The sequence below is a fragment of the Chelonia mydas genome, chromosome 5 (assembly GCF_015237465.2).
Source record: "Chelonia mydas isolate rCheMyd1 chromosome 5, rCheMyd1.pri.v2, whole genome shotgun sequence".
NCBI lineage: Eukaryota > Metazoa > Chordata > Testudines > Cheloniidae > Chelonia > Chelonia mydas.
The window spans coordinates 89,004,852-89,023,534 of record NC_051245.2 but is presented as its reverse complement, the minus strand read 5'-3'; the positions used below and the strand labels follow the sequence as shown (position 1 = coordinate 89,023,534).

General features: G+C 42.1%; 1 protein-coding gene across 3 annotated transcripts in view; it reads left to right on the top strand.

Moving 5' to 3' along the window:
* The window catches only part of NTRK2 (neurotrophic receptor tyrosine kinase 2), a 265,674-nt gene that overhangs the window by 187,584 nt on the left and 59,407 nt on the right, over nt 1-18,683 (top strand). For all 3 annotated transcript variants that reach the window (XM_043546801.1, XM_037901775.2, XM_037901776.2), the window contains one exon: nt 12,988-13,118. In XM_043546801.1, the coding sequence (XP_043402736.1) occupies nt 12,988-13,118 (131 nt within the window). The remainder of the gene's footprint in view (nt 1-12,987; nt 13,119-18,683) is intronic.

Sequence of the window (18,683 nt, the reverse complement as noted above, 5' to 3'; positions counted from 1 at the left end):
CGTAACACTTTCTTTTAGGTCATGTCCATTATACCGGCGTAGTAAGTCAGAGCTCGAGTAAAGTTCATTCAACCATTCCTGCCATTCCTCTTTATGTTTCCCCCTGTTACGCGTGCATGCTGACATTCAGGGAGGTCTCATATCCACATGGAGGCTGGATCTCTGTGCCTCCGTGGATTTGGGTGTTTGCCACTTTTCCAGCAACAGTGGACTGCAGCTGTGGGTGGGCATGCATAGATAAAAAAATCTGATATTTTCCCATTTCTTTTGAACTGTCCAGAACAAAATGCTCAGTGCTGTTTCTCTCAGTCGCTCTCTTTCTCTATCCCATGCTTCAGGAGACTGTAACTGAGTTCCTTATAGTGTGATAAATCAGCCGGTAAACTTGCATTATGGTGTGTTTGGGCAGCTCCTGCTCCTTAGTGACAGCTGCTTGGCACAGGATGTTGTAATTATCAACTCAAAAAAGAGATGCTTGTAGGTGCTGAAAGCATAATGGCAGTGACTGAGCATGTCCTCAGTTTCCTCATGGGCCTCAGCTTCAAAAGCCCTGCTTAGGGGTCGGTTATATTGTTAGCTGTTGGCACCGTGGCTGTGGGAGGTCGCCGTCACTTTGGATCCTTTGGAGAGCTGCTATTCCCAGAAAAGGCAATGGACCTTTTTGTAATGTGTTAGCTGCTGACATATAACTGCTGCCACACAACTGGCATTTGTTGATGCATTTGTGTTCATTCTCTTTTTCTAAAATAACGTTTTTTTTAAGGGAGGATAAATGTATCATACATGTCAATGACATTTAAAAAAAAATCTTATTAATCATATGTCTGAACAAAAACTCCAGTAGACTATTTGCTCGATCCCACACAAAATCACACCTCACACACTGTGGATAGTCCCATTGTGGGACCCGGTGAATGAAAGTGGCGGATAAGTGATTAATGAGCCTCCCCTTACAAAAGCTGACTAAAAGAGCTTGGCTTGTTGAGGCTAGCAAAATGAAGGCTGCGTGGGATATTATTGCTCTCTATAAATATATCATGAGGGTAAACACCAAGGAGGGAGAAGAGCTTTGGAAGCTAAAGGTTGATGTTGGCACAAGAACAAATGGGTATAAACTAGCCATGAATAAATTTAGGCTGGAAATTAGGTTTCTAACCACCAGACGAGTGAGGTTCTGGAACAATCTTCCAATAGGAGTAGTGGGAGCAAACAATCTAACTGGTTTTAAGATGGTGCTTGATACATTTATGAACAGGATTATGATGGCGGGGTTGTCTAACATAGCAAGGGACAGGACTGTCTGACCAAGGAGGTCCCTTCCAAGCCTATGTCCTAATGAATCAAAAAGACAACTTTGGAGGTCACAGAGCCTGAGTGGGACACTTCATTTACCACTGTACATGACCTTCTAAGCTTTTTGCCTCTGCTACAATACTTCACTTTTAGTATCCATTGTGGACTACTCATAGTGTATAAAGTTTTGTACGTGCGTCTTTGCAGGATCAAGACTCAAATCTTTAATCATAATGTCTTTAAAGTGCCCCATGTATAAAGCATTTCAGTGTGAAATAAAGAAGCAGGCAGCAGTCATTTTATAAGCCTAATGACCAGGAAATCAGAACTTCAGCCAAAGATTCAGGAAGCAGTGGCCAGAGGTAGAGAGAACAGCAGATTTCCAAAACTCTTTTATAGGGGAGGAAGGTTAGTATTACATCGATATGCTAAACCTGAGGGCAGGGGGAGAGAATGGAAAAAGCTTAGAATTTTCTCAAAAGAGACCTGTGGGAATTTCCTTCTGTTCCCTTTGTCAAACTGCATGTCTGGGTTTCCTGTCTTCATCTATGTGACCAAGTTTTGTTTCCTCTTTGAATTGTCATGAAAATAGTTACTTATCCAGATATTATCAATGGAGACTTTGAAATCTTTTCAGGTATTTTAAAATCCTGCTGTGTGCTAGTTTGGTTTAGTTTCCAGTCATGATCTAATCAAGGACTCAGTAGTGTATTTACACAAATTCCACAGTCAGGGGTAAGTGCAGTGTTACACCACCATACCTGCCTAAGCTCAGGCTTTGGGGAGGTTTTTCAGACCCTCCACACTGCTTCAACAATCTCAGAACTTCCAATGAGTTTAAGTCACCCTAGGCATAGAAATCTACTCACCTTTTCCACAAAGAACCTATAGGTTTTTATTATGCAGACAGTTAAACATTTTTCAGTATCTGATATTCATAGGCCACAAAACTACACCGGCAGTCAATGGCGCAATATTCATCAGCTGAATTTTTACATATCACTGTATTATTTTAATTGAGAAGGACTGAGCATGTACTACATTCATACGGAAATGGAAGGGAAATCTTTACTACTGGGTATGTACAAAATCACAAACGAGCAATCAGTAAGTACATTAAAATAGGTCAACACAGCTGCATCGGTCAGGAGCCTGAAAAAAAACCCACACTCCTGAATGGCATAGCTATGCTGACTTAACCAACACTGTAGAAGCAGCTCTACTGATGGAAGAACACGCCCGTTGATGTAGCCGCAGTCGCTCAAGGAGGTGGTGTTCCTATATTGATGGAAAAATCCCTTCAGTCAGCATAGACTTTATCTACACTACGGGGTTAGGCTGGCGTAGCTCTGGTGACCTAACTATGACAGTATAATCACTGTAGTGTAGCCATACCCTTAGTCATGTTCAATCCTGCTAACCTTCTTTTGATTTCAGCTGCAGGATCACACAAGCAAGGATTGCAGGATAAGATCCTATGATTTCATATACACTAGGATAATTAAACTGTTACACTGTATTAATCTCTGCCTGCTTTGCAGTGTGCGCTAGATTCACCTGGTGCGATAAAGCAATAATTGAGAGTGTAATGTGCGTGTGTACCTTGTACGAGCAGCCGGTTGAAGCTGCTTTTGTTTTCAGTAAGCGGTGGCATTCTGAAACGACGTGAAGGGCCCCGAAGAAGCTACTACTTGGGGCACATCGGTAGAGCCCTGTGTGTTTTTTTTGCAAATGCAGAATAACATGAAATAAAATGAAAAACAGCAATTAAAGTGACATAAAATGAGAAACTCTCCCCACAGCAGTAGCTCCCATGGCTCCTGTCGGTAGGGCTGGGCCTGGCTCCCCATTCCAGTAGGCTGCGTGATCCGGAAAGGAGGAACCAACCGGTCTAAGCAAAATGGAATACGATAAAGAAACAAAGACCTGCCTCTGGGAGTTTAACTGCTGACGGGGAGAAGAGCTCATTTAACCTGCATCCCAGGCACTGCATTTTTATTTTTTTTTATGGTTTCATCAATCATTCCTTCTGCTCAGGTCTTTATTACAGTCCAAGCATTAGAGTTGGACCCTAGTTCGTCTCCAAAAGGGGAAACTGGGCTGTCTTCTTTTTAATGAAACACACACGTATTTTGGAAGGTCTTTCCCTCTCTTACTCCGTGTCGATGAATGACTGTGGGGAGCTCTTCCTCCTGAAACTGATCACTAGGGGTGGTGGAAGGGCAGCCCCCCCACTTGTGGTGCATGGGAGGGATCAACCAGTTGAAGTGTATGTCGGGAGGGAGGGGTGCGGGGGGTCTTGCCTTGCAGTTGCCATTATTTATCAGTCACAGAGGCTGCGGTGTGATTGGTGTGGAACTGTTAGCCTGATGGGGCTCTCTTTTCCCTGGCCAAGCAGTGAAAAACAACCATTAGCCAAGGGAGATGACGTCTGTCTGTGTAACCTCCTTGTAATTCTTCTTCAGGAAGAACCCACCCTCCCATGTTAGAATGTCAACAGATAATATCAGCATTGCCTCCCAGCATTCTTCTGTGCCTGACTACAACCTGTGATAGTATCCATCCCAGGGAAAGGACAGGGACAGAACGATAAGAATGAGTACTCAAATAGCCATAATGCAGTTAAAATACAAGGAATGCAGGTAAAAAAAACACCAACCCATCCAATGACAGTTTGCTTGGAGTACCTCAAAGAAAATAGAGTTATGAAGTGTGAATAATATTATATTTTCCTAATAGGAGGCAGCAACTCAGCAGCAAAGGGACTAACCTAATAGCCAGCCTAGTGACTGAGACGTATTTAACCCTAGCTAGTTGGATGGCAATTGTAAGAGTTCCTTCGGGGAAATGAGGTACAGATTATTAGGAGTAGTGGTGTATTATATTGTTTACAGGTAACCTGTAAGAGACTAATCTGGGGTTCTATGGGCTGGGTTGATTTTACGGTGACTTTTCTGACATCTGAGATTTCTTAGATTGAGACATCATAGGGCTGCAACAGTGAACTCAGAACTGGCCAGCAGACATAGCAGCTGTAGCTCAAAGAAGTTTAGCAGCAGATTAGCTGATAGTGCTCTGTGGCGCCAATCCAGAAAAGCACTTTAGCATCGCTTAATTTTAAGCACGTGCATAGTCCGATTGACTTCAAGTTAAGTATGTTTAAATCCCGCACTGGATCAGGGCCTAAATTCAATTTTCAAGTTTCTTTTGTAAGTCATCTTTAAAGGTTGGAAGTAAATCCTGTTGTCCTACTTCATATGGAGGTACATAAAACAGTTCTCTGTACCTTTCAAAACCAAAGAGAAAAAAGAGAGCAGAGACACTATACTGTAGAGGGAACTGCCTTTCTGACTCTTGTAGAGAGGCACCCACTTACACCAGGCCTGAATTTGGCCCAGTGTTCCTGAATTTATGAAGCTGTCTTCATCTCCTACTCCTCAAAGTTGGGGGTGCCTGTGTTTAGTGAGACCAAACATATAAGAGAGAATCCTCACTTCTGAAAATTAAGAGAGAAAAGAGTTAATAGTTTGAAGCCAGTGTATTTATTAGACCAGGGATCGGTAACCTTTGGCTTGTGGCCCGTCAGGGAAATCTGCTGGTGGGCCAGGATGGTTTGTTTACATGTAGCCTCCACAGATTCAGCCGATCGCAGCTCCCACTGGCTGCGGTTCGCTGTTCCAGGCCAATCGGGGCTGCAGGAAGCGGCGTGGGCCAAGGGATGTGCTGGCCGCGGCTTCCTGCAGCCCCCATAGACCAAATGAAATAAATACCAGAGGAGGAACACATGCAAAATCTTATTCAACCCATGCAAGAAACAGTAACTAATCCAACACCTCTCAGGTATAAACCTTAAAAGAAAACAACCACTGAGTCTCACCTAGAGAGATGCCACTGATATATGCCATTCACCTAGAGAGATGTCACTGCCACTCTAGTAAATGTCTTTACCTTAGCTGTCTGCTCTTGAATAGAGAGGTCAAGAGCCTAGCCCACTAAAAACTGAGAGGTGAAGATCCATAATCAAGAACCGTTCTCAAAGAGTGCAGTGCTTCATCACTATGCCAGCATAACTGCCAGTAAAGGCAGTAGAAGCTGTGGGTTCTAAATGAAAGGTCACAGGAAGATTTAAGTCTATTTATAAATAAAGCAATTGGAAAGACTTAAATTCAGATCAGAGGCAGTCCTGACACTAGCCTGTTTGTCCACTTCTCCCACAAATGTCTCTGCACCTTCTTCCATGCTGCCCATTACTCATGGAAGACCCTTCCTCAACTAAGCCATAAAATCCCTCCCCAAGACCCACTTCTGCTGTGACGGCTACAAGAAATCAGCCAACTAAGGAGGGCCAACGTGATGGTCAATTGGGGCAGCTGATACTATTTATTTTTTCGCAAAATAATACCTCCATCAAGTTGTGTGTTAAGCCAGCTATGTGACTGTGCAAACATTACCTTCAGCCTCTCTCACCTCCTATTATTATCTATGCTCACTGGAGACTAGATTGGGTTCCCATTGTAATCAATGGCAAAAGTCCCATTTACTTCATTGGTGACGGCTCATGCCCTGGTTGCATCTTGGTTCAAATTAGATTGCAATCTTGTTGGGACAAAGACTGTTTTTACCTCTGTGTTTGTACAATGCCTTGAACAACAGGGCTCCAATCCAGATTGGTGTCTTGAGTGGTAATATAAATATTAAACAATAATAGTACACTAACAGTAATAATAATTAGTGCAAGTGATAAATAATAAATAGGTGGAGGGGACAAAAACAGAAAGAAAAGAAATGCAAACTCAGGGATGAGTTAAGATTTCTGCTTCAAGACACTGCTAGCTTTGTAAAGAAAGGTAAAACAGCCAGTCAATGTCCAAGTGCAGCAAAGTGCTTAGCTACACTAAATTGGTGTGTGAGTGACTGTGGGTGGAGCTAAGTCTTCCACTTTGCCTAAAGCAGTGAGAACCCTAGAGGTGGTGCTGCCTCAGAATCAGGAGGTCATCAGGTTAGATGCTCTACCCTATCCACAGTGATTTTGTAGCCCCTCGTTACAGGATTATCTCTGAAATCCAACCCTGTTGTTGGTGAGTGACACATGCTGTTCAAGTCTGGCAAGCTGTCGGATCAAATCAATCCAATCCTGTCACTTATACCTACTAACTCTGAGTCTGCTTCAGATGGCAAAAGACGGTTGAGGGCAGCACCTTGAAATATCTCATTGAACAATAGTTGTTGCAAAGAAGTTTTTGTAAAATATCTTTCTAACCATTGCATAGCCTGTCACAAAATCATTCTTATCAGCCATTGTTTCCCACTTATAGTCTTCACCAAATATGTTAAAACATTTAACAAACTCTGTTATTTTAAAGCATTATAGGGCTAAATTCTGTTCTTAATTACAGATGTAATTGATTTCACTGGGAAAACTACAGATTTACACTGATGCAGAATTTGAGAGACTGTATCCTGGAAAGCAGTGACTCTAAAAAGGATATAAGGGTCAAATAGGACAAGCGATTTCACATGAGTTCCCAATACAACAATGTGGCAAAAAGGGCTAATGTGATCCTTGAATGTAAAATGTGAGTAGTGGATGGGAGTAGAGAAGTGATTGTACCTTTGTATATAGCTTTGGCGAGACTGATATGGAAATACTGCATCCACTTCTGGTGCCCATACTTTGAAAAAAAGAAGAGCTTCAGAATGATGCAAGGGCTGGAGAAACTGCCTTACAGTGAGAGACTTAAAGAAGTCAACCTTTTTAGCTTAGCAAAAAAGAAAATGACAGGTGACTTGATCATAATGTGTGAAGTACCTTCACAGGGAGAAAATACTGACCGCTTAAAGGGCTCTTTAGCAGAGAAAGGCATAATAAGAACTAATGGATGGAAGTTAAATTCAGACAAACTCAAATTAGAAATAACACACAATTTTTTAACAGTGAGGGGTCATTAGCTAGTGAACAAACTACCAAGGGAAATGGTGCATTTTCCATTTCTTGGTGTCTTCAGATCAAAACTGGATGCCTTTCTAGAAGATATGCTTTAGTCAAACGCAAGTTATTGGGTTCAATACAGGGGAAACTGGCAGAAATTCTGTGGCCTGTGTAATACAGGGGTCAGACTAGATAATCTAATGACTTCCTTCTGACCTTAAAATCTATACAGCTATATAGCAGGACCTCTCTCTCTCTGTCTCTCTCGGCAAAACCTAAGTAAAACACATTTTTATTTGTTGTTGCTTTTGACTGTTAAAATAGATGTTATTAAATTTTAATATTTTGTATTGCAAAGTGTCCTGCAATGCATGGGTGAAATCCTGACCCAGTTCAAGTCCATGACTTCAGTCAAGCCAGGATTTCATAACAGTGTGTGAAGGATGCTGTGTAAGGATTCTGTAAACTCTTACTACCAAGAATAGACTACCCGAGGTACAAACCCCCAGGCTCAGTGGGAGTATTTATAGGGTGAGGCCTTCATACATCTTTTAAAATATGACTTCTTGAGTGTAACATATTTAGCTGAATAACTGCAAGAGGCCTAATTCTCTCTATTGTCAATGAGAGTTACACATGTGCTTGGAGATGAGTATAGGTCCTTTCATGCAGAATTCTCTATTGATATCAATGGGAGCTCTCCGTTTCTTCTCCAGTTCACCACACCCTACTCCAATTTACTACTCCTCTGTTTTAATTGGAACGGGCTATACTTTTACGCTGCTACCTGTTTTGAACAATTTGCTTTGTCTGGTTTATCTAGTTTATCTTGAACTTTACATTTTATCTCTAATTTTTCCCAATAGTATTTTGACTCATATTAGCTCTTCCAATCTTGTTGCTGTAGTGAAATAATACCTTTTCCACCAGTATAGGGGAGATTTTTAAAGGCTCAACTGCCATACCTCCCATTCAAAGTCAATGGGAGTTGAGTACCTGTGCCTTTATAAACCTACCCCTACATAATTCCTGAGTAACCCCACTAAGAGCAGAATTTGACTCTAAAGTTTTTTGGTATATCTCCTTCTAGAGTCTCCTCCCACCCAAGTCAATGGCAGCATGATTGGGCCCTGCATTTGCTAACTGGATTTTTCCTCAACTAATATTTCTGTCACATCATATTGTATATATTTGATTTATGTGTGTTGTTCTTGTATTTAATCTGTGCCCATTTAGTCACATTCACTGCCATTTTGTATTTATTTAGCACTCTGTTTTGAGCAGAAAGGTAACTGTGGTAGATACGATGTGACAAGTTGCAAATACGTATTCTGTGCAGATCTGTTTTGCAGCTGTTGACATACAGGGCTTTGGAATGATGGGATACTGTGTTTTGCATTTGACAATTTGTTATTGGACAAGTTATTTACCCAATAGTTATTTTATATAAGAGTATTTTGCTGTAGCTGTGAGTTCTCTGTAAAGCAATATTTAACAATTCTTATTTATTTTACTCTCCATTGTGATGTCCTCTTAGAAACTTGACAATAAAATCTCTTCACCACTGGGACAAACACTGATGTTTCTCTGTGTTTCAAATGGAGATGAAAAGAATAAAGTTAAAATGTCTGATTTGTTTATCAGCAATCCCTCTGTGATAACTTTCACTGTGTTCCTTTTAATATTTTGCTGTTAACTTCAGTGGGGCCAGGATTTCCCCCACATTCTCTGCCTAACAGTTACTAGGTGAGACACTCATTTTAAAAAATGTGATATGTGGTAAGTGGATCTGACCTGTCCCTCTCATCCATGAAAGGAAATGAGACAGTTTCATAATGATATGTGGCAGGGCAGAGGGAGAGGAAGCCCCAAAAGGAAGTGAAATGGTTGACCCGGAACCAATGCTATGGCATAAGGAATTTTCAAGCCCCTTCCCGATGAAAGATGGAGCAGCTGGTCAGAGTCCTGAATGTGGCAAGAATATCATTATTTGGCAAATGCAAGATTCCTGAGCTGATAAAGCTTTGGAAGAGCCTTTTCTAGTCCATCTAGTAGCTCTTAGAGTGCTTCAAATCCCTCCAATGCTACCTTAGTCACTGCCATACTAATATTCAAGAAAACTGGTGTGGAGTAAAAGACCCAATGTCCCAGATGAAGAGAGATCCAGGCTCTTATCAATAACTGAAATGTTCCTTGAGATCACCCCTTCCCCAGCCTCCTCAGAGTCTTCTTATCCACTAGCACAAAAGGGACTGTGGCCTGGTCTCTCTGACCACAATTGGACCACCCCCCAACCAACCTATATGATGTCAATTTATTAACTCTCCTCACCTTTTTTTAATACCAACCATTGGGAACTGTACAAAAATTGTAATGACTGAAGAGTTTTGAACTGCATCATTTCCAAAATATCCCTATATCATGAGCAGTAATTGAAGACTTCTGTTAGTGGCAAGGGACTGTTTACTCAGTCAATTATTGCCCAGTTTGAAGTAGATGAATTGGAACAGGAACAATTAATAAAAGGCAAAGAAAGCAGAGCAATTAGATCTAACAGGATGTGAACTCTTGGGCTATTGCTGCACACCTCAGGCTTATTGTGAGCCACAAAGCCTAAGTCATGCACCAGTGGCCCAGGAATGTGCACCCTATTTCAGCATGGTGCTTAATTTCTATTTGAAACATGCTCCACATTTGCTGAATTTGGGCTTCTCTCCAAGACACTTGACTGCAGTCCAGACTCGATATTTATTTTGTGGTGAATACTTAATAATATGAATAGAGATGAATGTAAGACAGTAAATACAGATTTGCATCTGTCAGGGGAGGATTTGGGCCTGGCTCTTGTTATAACTTTCTATCATCCTTTATTTTTAAAAAATCCCAATGCTGGGGAGGACATGAAAATAAAGGGCCAGATCCTCAGATGATTTAAATTGTCATAGCTCCATCAATTTCAGTGTCAACATACCAATTTATAGCACTTGAGCACCAGGACCAAAAAAATCTACGTCAAACAGTAACAACACACTTTAAAGGACTGGAATGATAAAAGGATTTGAGACCAGAATCTCACAGAAATGGAATCCTTTGGTACAATGCACTACCATCATGAGAAAACAGGGAGCCATTCCTAGCTTGCAGCAGCAGTGTCCAACCTGTGGCCTGGCCCCAGAGGCCTGACATGGTGTCTGTCAAGGGTGACTGTTAGGAAGAAAATGTGTATTTGATTATGAATGGGAAGTGTGCTCCTTGAGCCATACCCAGTGATTTTTAATCTGAAATGTTTGAATCAACCCTGTTGATATGAGGCGGAAAGAGGGGACACCATCTCCTCAACTGCCTCCCCGCAGCTCTAGGAGCAGCCCTGGTGTGGGCCCAGAGGGATCTGAGCATCTACTGTTCCTTCCCTATTTTGGTTGCTCAGCAGTTTCCCTGTTGGCCATCGTCTATACTGCATGAGAGGAAAGTAGTTTTGGCTACTCCGTTGTTGCTTCCCTGACAGGCTGTGGAAGCCCAAGAGAGGGCTTTACTGGCACTACCTGACCCCAGGGGATGGCTCTCCTCACCCACACCAAGAAATCCAGGAGAGAAGGAAAAAGAGTTGCAGCTGAGAACCAACAACCAATTATGGGTCCCAGATTCTCTGCTCCAGTACAGCCTAAGGACTGTTCTAACTAGCCCCAGCTGTCTATGGTGCCTTAGAGACCATATGCCAGCTGAGGCTAGCTGGAGTGCAGAGCATACCAATCACCCTTACACATAACCCAGGCACTAGGGGCTGTCAGAAGGGAGGTGAAGGAGTCAAATATGCTTATTCTGTGCCTACTGGGGTCTCCCCCATACTGAGGGAATCCCCATCAGGGGACTTGTAAGTGGCTTCTCTTCCCTTTGCACCACAAATGGAGTGGAGCATGCGAGAGAATATGTCCTAAAATTTTAATTTGGGGCCCCTTACCTTTATGAAATAACATATTTGGCTCTCAGGCAGAAAAGGTTGGACACCACTGGCTTGTAGGAACCTATTGATGGTGGGGCAGGAGTAGCCATGAGTTCCCTGCATTCCTTGCCTTATGTATGGGGAGTTGGGACTTTTGAAGTGCCAGGACATGAGTATCACAGGCTCTTTTCCCCACTGTGAGCTCCTTCTCTTGCTTCCTACTGAGTTTCAGCCAGGACTCATGGAGACACTCTTCAGAGGCTTGCTCTTATCTCTGGCAGACAAGCCTCAGAGGAGGCACAGGTGGCCCTGGGGCTCTATGCTGGATTATTTCAGCATCAAATCGAAATATGAATACAATATTTGTATGCAGTATGCAGGGGTCAACATCTGCGGTATGTGGCATATATGTCCATTTCCCCTCATGTTGTGGCTGCTTTCTCCTTGTGTTCTAACACTGAGGAAGAACAGGGGCAGGTGGGTTTTTTCACTAGTATCAATCGGAGCACGTTCCTGAGCAGCCTATGGCTGTGTAGATAGGTTGTTTTCTAGAGAACCTTGCTCCCATTTTATAACATCTGAATGGGCGGGCACTGGGTCAGAGATTGGTCTGTAAACTTAAATTATCCAAAGCTCACTGTAGCTTTCCTGTGTATTGATTCAACAAACATGTACAGTTTAGGTGAGATTCACTCCTGTGCAAACAGCCTGCAAGAGGTAGGCACCACTTAGGTCCCATTTACTTTTCAGGTCTTAATTAGGACTGAAGCGGTGTATAGGCTTTGTCTTGGTTGTCCACACAGGGGTGAACTTCAATGTCTGTGAAACCAAATAAATGGGGCAAATTAATTCACCAGCACACTTTGGCTGCTTTGTGCCACTCCAGCAAAACAAAGCAGCTGGAAACGCAACTTAATTGACCAGTTAAACTGGGCTTTCAGCTGCTTTATGTAGCTAGCACAGTGCAAAGTTGCCACAGTATACCAGTAAGTCTGGTCCAGTATTTTTAAATATTAAATTCTTTAATTAAAGTTTGTGTTCAAAAGGAAAGAGTAAAAAAAATATGCTTAAGGGCTTTATGAATTGGTCCATTAGTAGTGAGTTCTTTCAGCAGATATTTGAAAGGTTCTATCAGCAACATTGACTAAAACCTTGGTCCATCTTGTGTTATTTTTTTCTTTTACCTTCGAGCAACAGTGTAAATCATATTTGTGAGAATGAAATATCTGCCTTATCCCAGCTGTAGCATGAAACAGACAGAGCAAGTGGCAGTTTAATTTAAGATGAACAAGCGATAAGCAGAGAGCCATGGAGTAGATTGGATTTAATTAAAAGAGGGCATACTTTATCTTCTTGGATTATGTGAATGCTTTATTTTGTTTCCTCTCTCTCCCTCCTCCCCAAATTTTTCTTTGGAGCTGAATGAAAAGGATTAGCTGCCGTTAGAGAAATAAAAATGGAACTGACATGAGAGAAGCTTGGTCTACTTCCTGCATTTTTTTACTTGTGGAAAAGCAATATTCACTCTCATATTCAGAGGGGTCATCCAAGTCTACTGATGATCACCCCTCTCCTGATGACTGCCAGGGTCACAGTGTCATGTCTTTTAAAGCAAATAAACTGAACCCTCTCTATAAATATATTAACACACATTTCTTACAGTGATCTGGCTGATCTCTAATGACATCTAGGGCATTCTTTCCACTATATGCACAGTACTGTACAGGAAAACCCTCCCCCTCCATAATGCACATATGCATCTGGGCACCCTCCCACCCTTTCCCCCAAATTCACTTCTAACATGCATTTTATGTTCACTTTACAGTTGTTCAGCACATCAAACGACACAATATTGTTCTAAAAAGAGAGCTGGGAGAAGGAGCCTTTGGGAAAGTCTTCTTGGCCGAGTGCTATAACCTCTCTCCGGAGCAGGACAAGATCTTGGTGGCGGTGAAGGTAAGAGAGTCTAGGATTTCCATTGTTAATTCATGGTTTCAACTAATGCTGTTTTTTTTGTAAATGATCCTGTTTGCCTGTTCAGTAAGCCCAGTGTAACTCCCGTGATATATGTGCAAGGGCTCACAAGGCTGATGGAATGTCAAGACAATATGATATTTGATCTTGCTGTGGGTTATAAAATGAGAGCTGAGTTTCATAAAGAAAAGCGGGGGAAATGACAGTGTCACAATGGGGCAAAATCTTTTATGATGTATCTGAAATACGAGGAGTGAAAAATAATGGCAGAAGTGTCATTAAAAATACATGGGGACTCATGTTCGTATGTCTAAAAAACCCCTAAACTATAACCAGCTACATGACTAGGTTACACATGTAACTGCTAGTCAACAAAGAGCTATTCACAAAGGTTCATGTGGTTCTTAGTCAACTGCCAAAATTTTACAATATCACTTCCTGGCCTAAACTTTTGGGTAGAATTGTGGTGTGCTCTTAAGCCGCTGCTTGCTATGTTGAAATCCAGAAGAGACTGCATTTCAGTGCTGGAAGGGGAATTCTTGGTTATAGGTCTCCATTCTGCCCTTCCAAAGAAAAAACAATGGGAGGAGGAAAACTAAGGAAAAAACAGCAATAACTATGAAGTCGCTGATATCTGGAATTATTCTCCCCTTAAAGGGGAGGAAGAGTTTATCACCATCACAGAAAGGACCGAACTGTGCAGAGCCCCGTGCTCCAGAGGGAAATAAGGGGACATCCCCACTGATCTTGGGGCATCTGTACTGTAGCTAGGCTACTCCACAGGCACTCTTCTGCCAAGCAGCGGAGCTCCTGAGGATGGTTCCCAATCCCAACTGTGGATGTACAGTAGAAAACACAGTTAACTAATCCTCACTAATTTCCACTCCAAATTTTGGAGTCTGCTGGGGGCATCTTGTGAAAAAGGCAGTTCCTCTCCTCATACCCACACTGTTGTTCTACCAAAACACACAAGGTTCTGAATGTGAAAAGTAAAAGCCCCATTAAGGTCAATGGGACTATTCATGAACATAAGTTTTTGCAGAGCTGAGCCATGAGTTAGGGAACAGAAACAATACCACGTGACCCATTCACAACGAAACAACTATCTGCAAATTTTGAATATTCACGATCCATCCATAGAGTAAAAGATCCCAGCAGATCTTCTTCATGTAAATGTAAACAACAAATAGATTTGAGTAACTTGCAATGTGAAAGCAGGAAAGGAGGCTAGATTTGTCAAATGAATAATTTCTTGCAAACGTTCTCTGATTTTGTTAAGCTCACGGGTCTATGGAAGCTTGCAGGTCTTTGCAGTAGTTTAATAAAATGGATGGAAAAAAGAAAATGTAGCCTGAAAGGATATATCAGAGGCAGGGAGGAAGTGAGGGATTAAAAATTACAACCTTAGGGTAAGTGAATAATAACAACAATGCATAGCTCTTATATAGCACTTTTCATTCATTGTTTTGTGGAAGAGGTGAGATTGTTTTCTGACCAATTGATTAATAAATCCACACTTCCTCTCTTTTCACTCACTTAGCAGTGCAGTGGCGTAATCAGCACCTTTCCATTCTCTTACTCCCTTACTCCCTTTGTCAATCCTGAACGAATGGAGCCCAAAAGGGAGTCACTTCAGGTTCTGTTTAAATGCTGCCTGCCCACTCCGTTCTTTGCTGCTCTTTCTCACTGCAGCTCACAATAAAGAGTACCCAAGACTTTGAGGGACAGGTGTCTCCATGGATTAATGGACACAGTTGTGTCAGTTCACAGCACCAGGACTGGTACAAGGCCTTATCACAATCTATACTTGGGGTAGTGCTTATTAGCCATCTGACTGATAACCAAGGAGAGAATCTAAGCCCCATGTTCCATGGCATAAGCTACCATCTAACTGAATCGATTAGGAAGAAATTTTTTGGGGGGCAGGCTATTCCCTAATTGCCCATTTGGGCGTTCTTACTCCTTTATCTGAATTATCCAAAACTGCCTGCTGTCAAAGAAAATGTTGGACTAGAGGGACCAAAGTTTTCACCCAGTATGGCAATTCCCGTGTTCCTATTAGAGTTTACATTCCCTTTACTTCTGTGCATATGATAGAGCAAGGTCCTGCTCCCACTGAGGTCAATGGTAAAGCTCCCATTGATTTAAGTGGGAGCAGAATTGGGCTCTGAGGGAAATGTATCTTGAGGCAAGGTTCAAAGTACAATTATGGTATTTCTACCTTTCAGAGTTGTGGATAATTTAGAAGGATTTCACACTAGTAAACCTAGGAAAACCCCCTTGGGACTGAGAACAAACTAAAAATGTTCCTGTGAAAAAGCTTCTACTATCATAATTGAAGTGCATATTTGGTGACAAATATGTCTATCTCTGGAGGATTTAGGCAGCAAAGAAACCGAGCAAGTTGGCCCAGGGGTGAGCATCTTCTCACCTGTGTGAAATTGTTGTCACAGTTTCTTTTCATTCATTGGAGGCTCCTCTGGATCTTTGACATGCCTTCTGCTGGTTGCTGGGCAACCATAACAGCATTGTGCATGCATGTTAAGAAATAGCTGTTCTTGTGCCTTATAGAAGGAATTGGGTCTGACTCAAAATACAGCACTATCCTTGTGGGTGGACAAATATTTTAAAGTTTGATATTGATTCAGCAAATGATTTCAGAGCTCAGAGATTCAGAAAAATCTGGTTGTAGATAAAATCATATACACATCCAAATATCCATGCTTCTTCTGTTGAAAATAATACTATTTTTTGAGCCAGTTAGGTTTCATATATTTTGACCTCTAGGTTTTTTGGACAGTGCATTGTGTACAGGAACTCTTTCTGTGTGCCAGATCCTATGCACAAAAGACTTAAGTGAGATGTAAATGGTGCATAAGCCTTGTACGAGCCCTCTGTACATGGTGGGGCTATTCACTGCAAGGCAGTTCCAGTGGGTTTGGTGAGTGGATGGAGGAACAGTCACATGCCCCCTCTATGCCACATTGCCACTCCAAACCACTACTGCAGACTCAGGGTTGCAGTACCCTCCCTAAGCCATTATCATGGGACTAGATCCATGGGCATAGGCTTGGATTCACTTGAGTCCACTAGAGTCAGATGGAGGGAATTCCTGTGGAGCACAAGTCTGAAGCTGCTTCCTGGTCCTCCTGAACCCATGGGGGTGGAATGGGCACACGTGCCTCATATTATTTTGAGCAGCTGGATGTTTAAGTCTTGATCCTGATCTCAGAAACTCAGATGCACCTCACATATATTTTAGGCTGCGAGCTAGTGGTGTGATTCCTCTGTTTGTGTGCATGTCCTTGTGCGCTCTCTCATTAAGACTCAGGTGGGTTTGTATTTGGAATGGCTAAGCTGTGTTTCTGCCGCCACTACCGTGGTTATCCTGCTATTTATACAAGCTAGCACAAGTATGTGTACATGAGCTGGGGAATCACACCCCTCGCTCGTAGTGTAAATGTAGCCTTAGAGAGTCAGCTGCTGCACTTGCATAGCCAGGCATGCGTAAGTGGAGTAGCTGATTTTATGACACAAGTGCCTGCTATTTCTGATATCAGGATTGAATCATATAGATGGCACTTGGTTGTAGATTTTTGTTCTAGTTAGAGAAATTCTGCCTGTACAATACACAGAACCACAAACACAACACAAAAGAAACGTGAGGATTTTCAGCTCATCAGATCTCCCCAGTTCAGAGAGGTTTTTAAATCAAACCAGACTTTGTAGTAAATACACGACTTAAACTTGTTGCATGGCATAGGGAGGGACGGTGAACCCAATTAACAGTGATAAGAATCTCATGGTGAAAGCTCAGTGCACTGTGAAGGAAACATATCTATAGAATTTTGTTATTAATAACATTAGTGGTAATAATAATTATAATGATAGCCAAACCCTCCAGTCCTTGCTTATGGGTAACCACTGTTCCCCCTGCTTTTGTGGGCATACATTACAGCTCCACTGCATAGTGATGCAGGGTGGGGGAGGATACCAGAAGTCATTGTAACAGGTTCTGCACCGTGCACCATGGAGCACAGACCCAGAAGGGCAATTTCCAAGATGTTTCATGAATGAGGGCTTGGGTTGGGTTAGGGGAAGGGAAAAGTGTGGCCAGTGGATCCATGACTGAACAGACTCTTATCTGTGACAATTCAGGGTGCAGCAGATGTGGGGCTTTTGCAACAGCCATGGAGCAGCTCTGCTGTCTGTGGGGAAAGATCCCTTCTTCCCCGGTTGACTTCAGGGGAAGTTTTGCATGCAGAGATTTGGCCTCTTTGTCACTAATAATGAATTCATCTTTATCTCAATTTCTTTAAGACTCTTCTGTTTCCCCACTCCAGTGAGAACCAGCCAAATGCAGTATTCTGTGTCATTTGTATGTAAATTCTGTTTGCTTATTAATTTTTGCTCACCACCAGTATCTCCATGCACAAGTGTCAGCTCTCTCTAATGCAGTAAAGTTATTGTGCGTGCTACATAGGGGGAAACATGAGGGGCAAGTTGGGGAGAAGTTCAAGCAACCCCCCTGGTAGCAGAAACTCTCAAGTCGACCCAGGTTTTAGGCCATTATTCATTCTGCTGGTTGACGGAAAATGTGTAGTTGCTATAGCAACTGTTTCATCATAGGATAATTTTGCAGCTTCTCGGAGATAAAAAATAGTTTCTGAAACACACAGTATGCCATCTTGATAGAACAAAGCTGTCAGCATTTTTACAATCTTCCCAAGGAAATGTGTGATGAGGAAGCACATATTTCCCCCAAATTTTATTTTTTAAATTATTCCTCATAATTGCTTGTTTTTAAAAACTGTTTTTACAATGAATTATTTTTCGAGAGCTGTTATATTGACAATTAGTTGAATGAGGGCCCAACTACATTACAGATAAAATCATCACAGGAAACCACCTTGTGACGCAGTTGTCCCCTGTAATTCCATTATTTGCTGTAGATTGGACCTTAGCTCTGTTTCTGTACTACTCTAAAGTCCTGAACAATCTAATAATGTGTTATAACTTGGTCCCATAATGTGGCTGTTCTGTGTCAGCAGATGGAACCTGAGTTTATGTTGCTATTAGATGACTTAGCTCCATATAATGATGTTGTATAACGGGTAGGTAGTGCAGCAGCTAAAAGCCATATTGCACCTGTGAGAGATAGGGCAACTATCTGCAATATCTTCGGGGGACAATATTGTCTTAAGTGTAAATGAATGGCTTGTGTATCGCTGTGAGCCAGGAATTGTATACATTCCGTGAAGGGAGGATTAACACAGCTCTTCCATTAGTGAAAACAGTAGAGGATGATTAAGGCAAATCACTCAGGTTATTACACCTCCAGAAAGGATCAAAGGATTCTCCAGAGACAAACAGGCAAAGAAGGGACTCTTGTATAAATAGCCTGATCTTAAACTGACTCGGGGCCTTCATTTCTGGTTCCTGATCTAAAGAGTGATATGAACTTGTAACCACAGGGAAAGCCCCATTGTGGGGTTTGAATGACTAGCACCTACTAGAGCTCTATGCTGCAGTTAGGGTGATCTATGC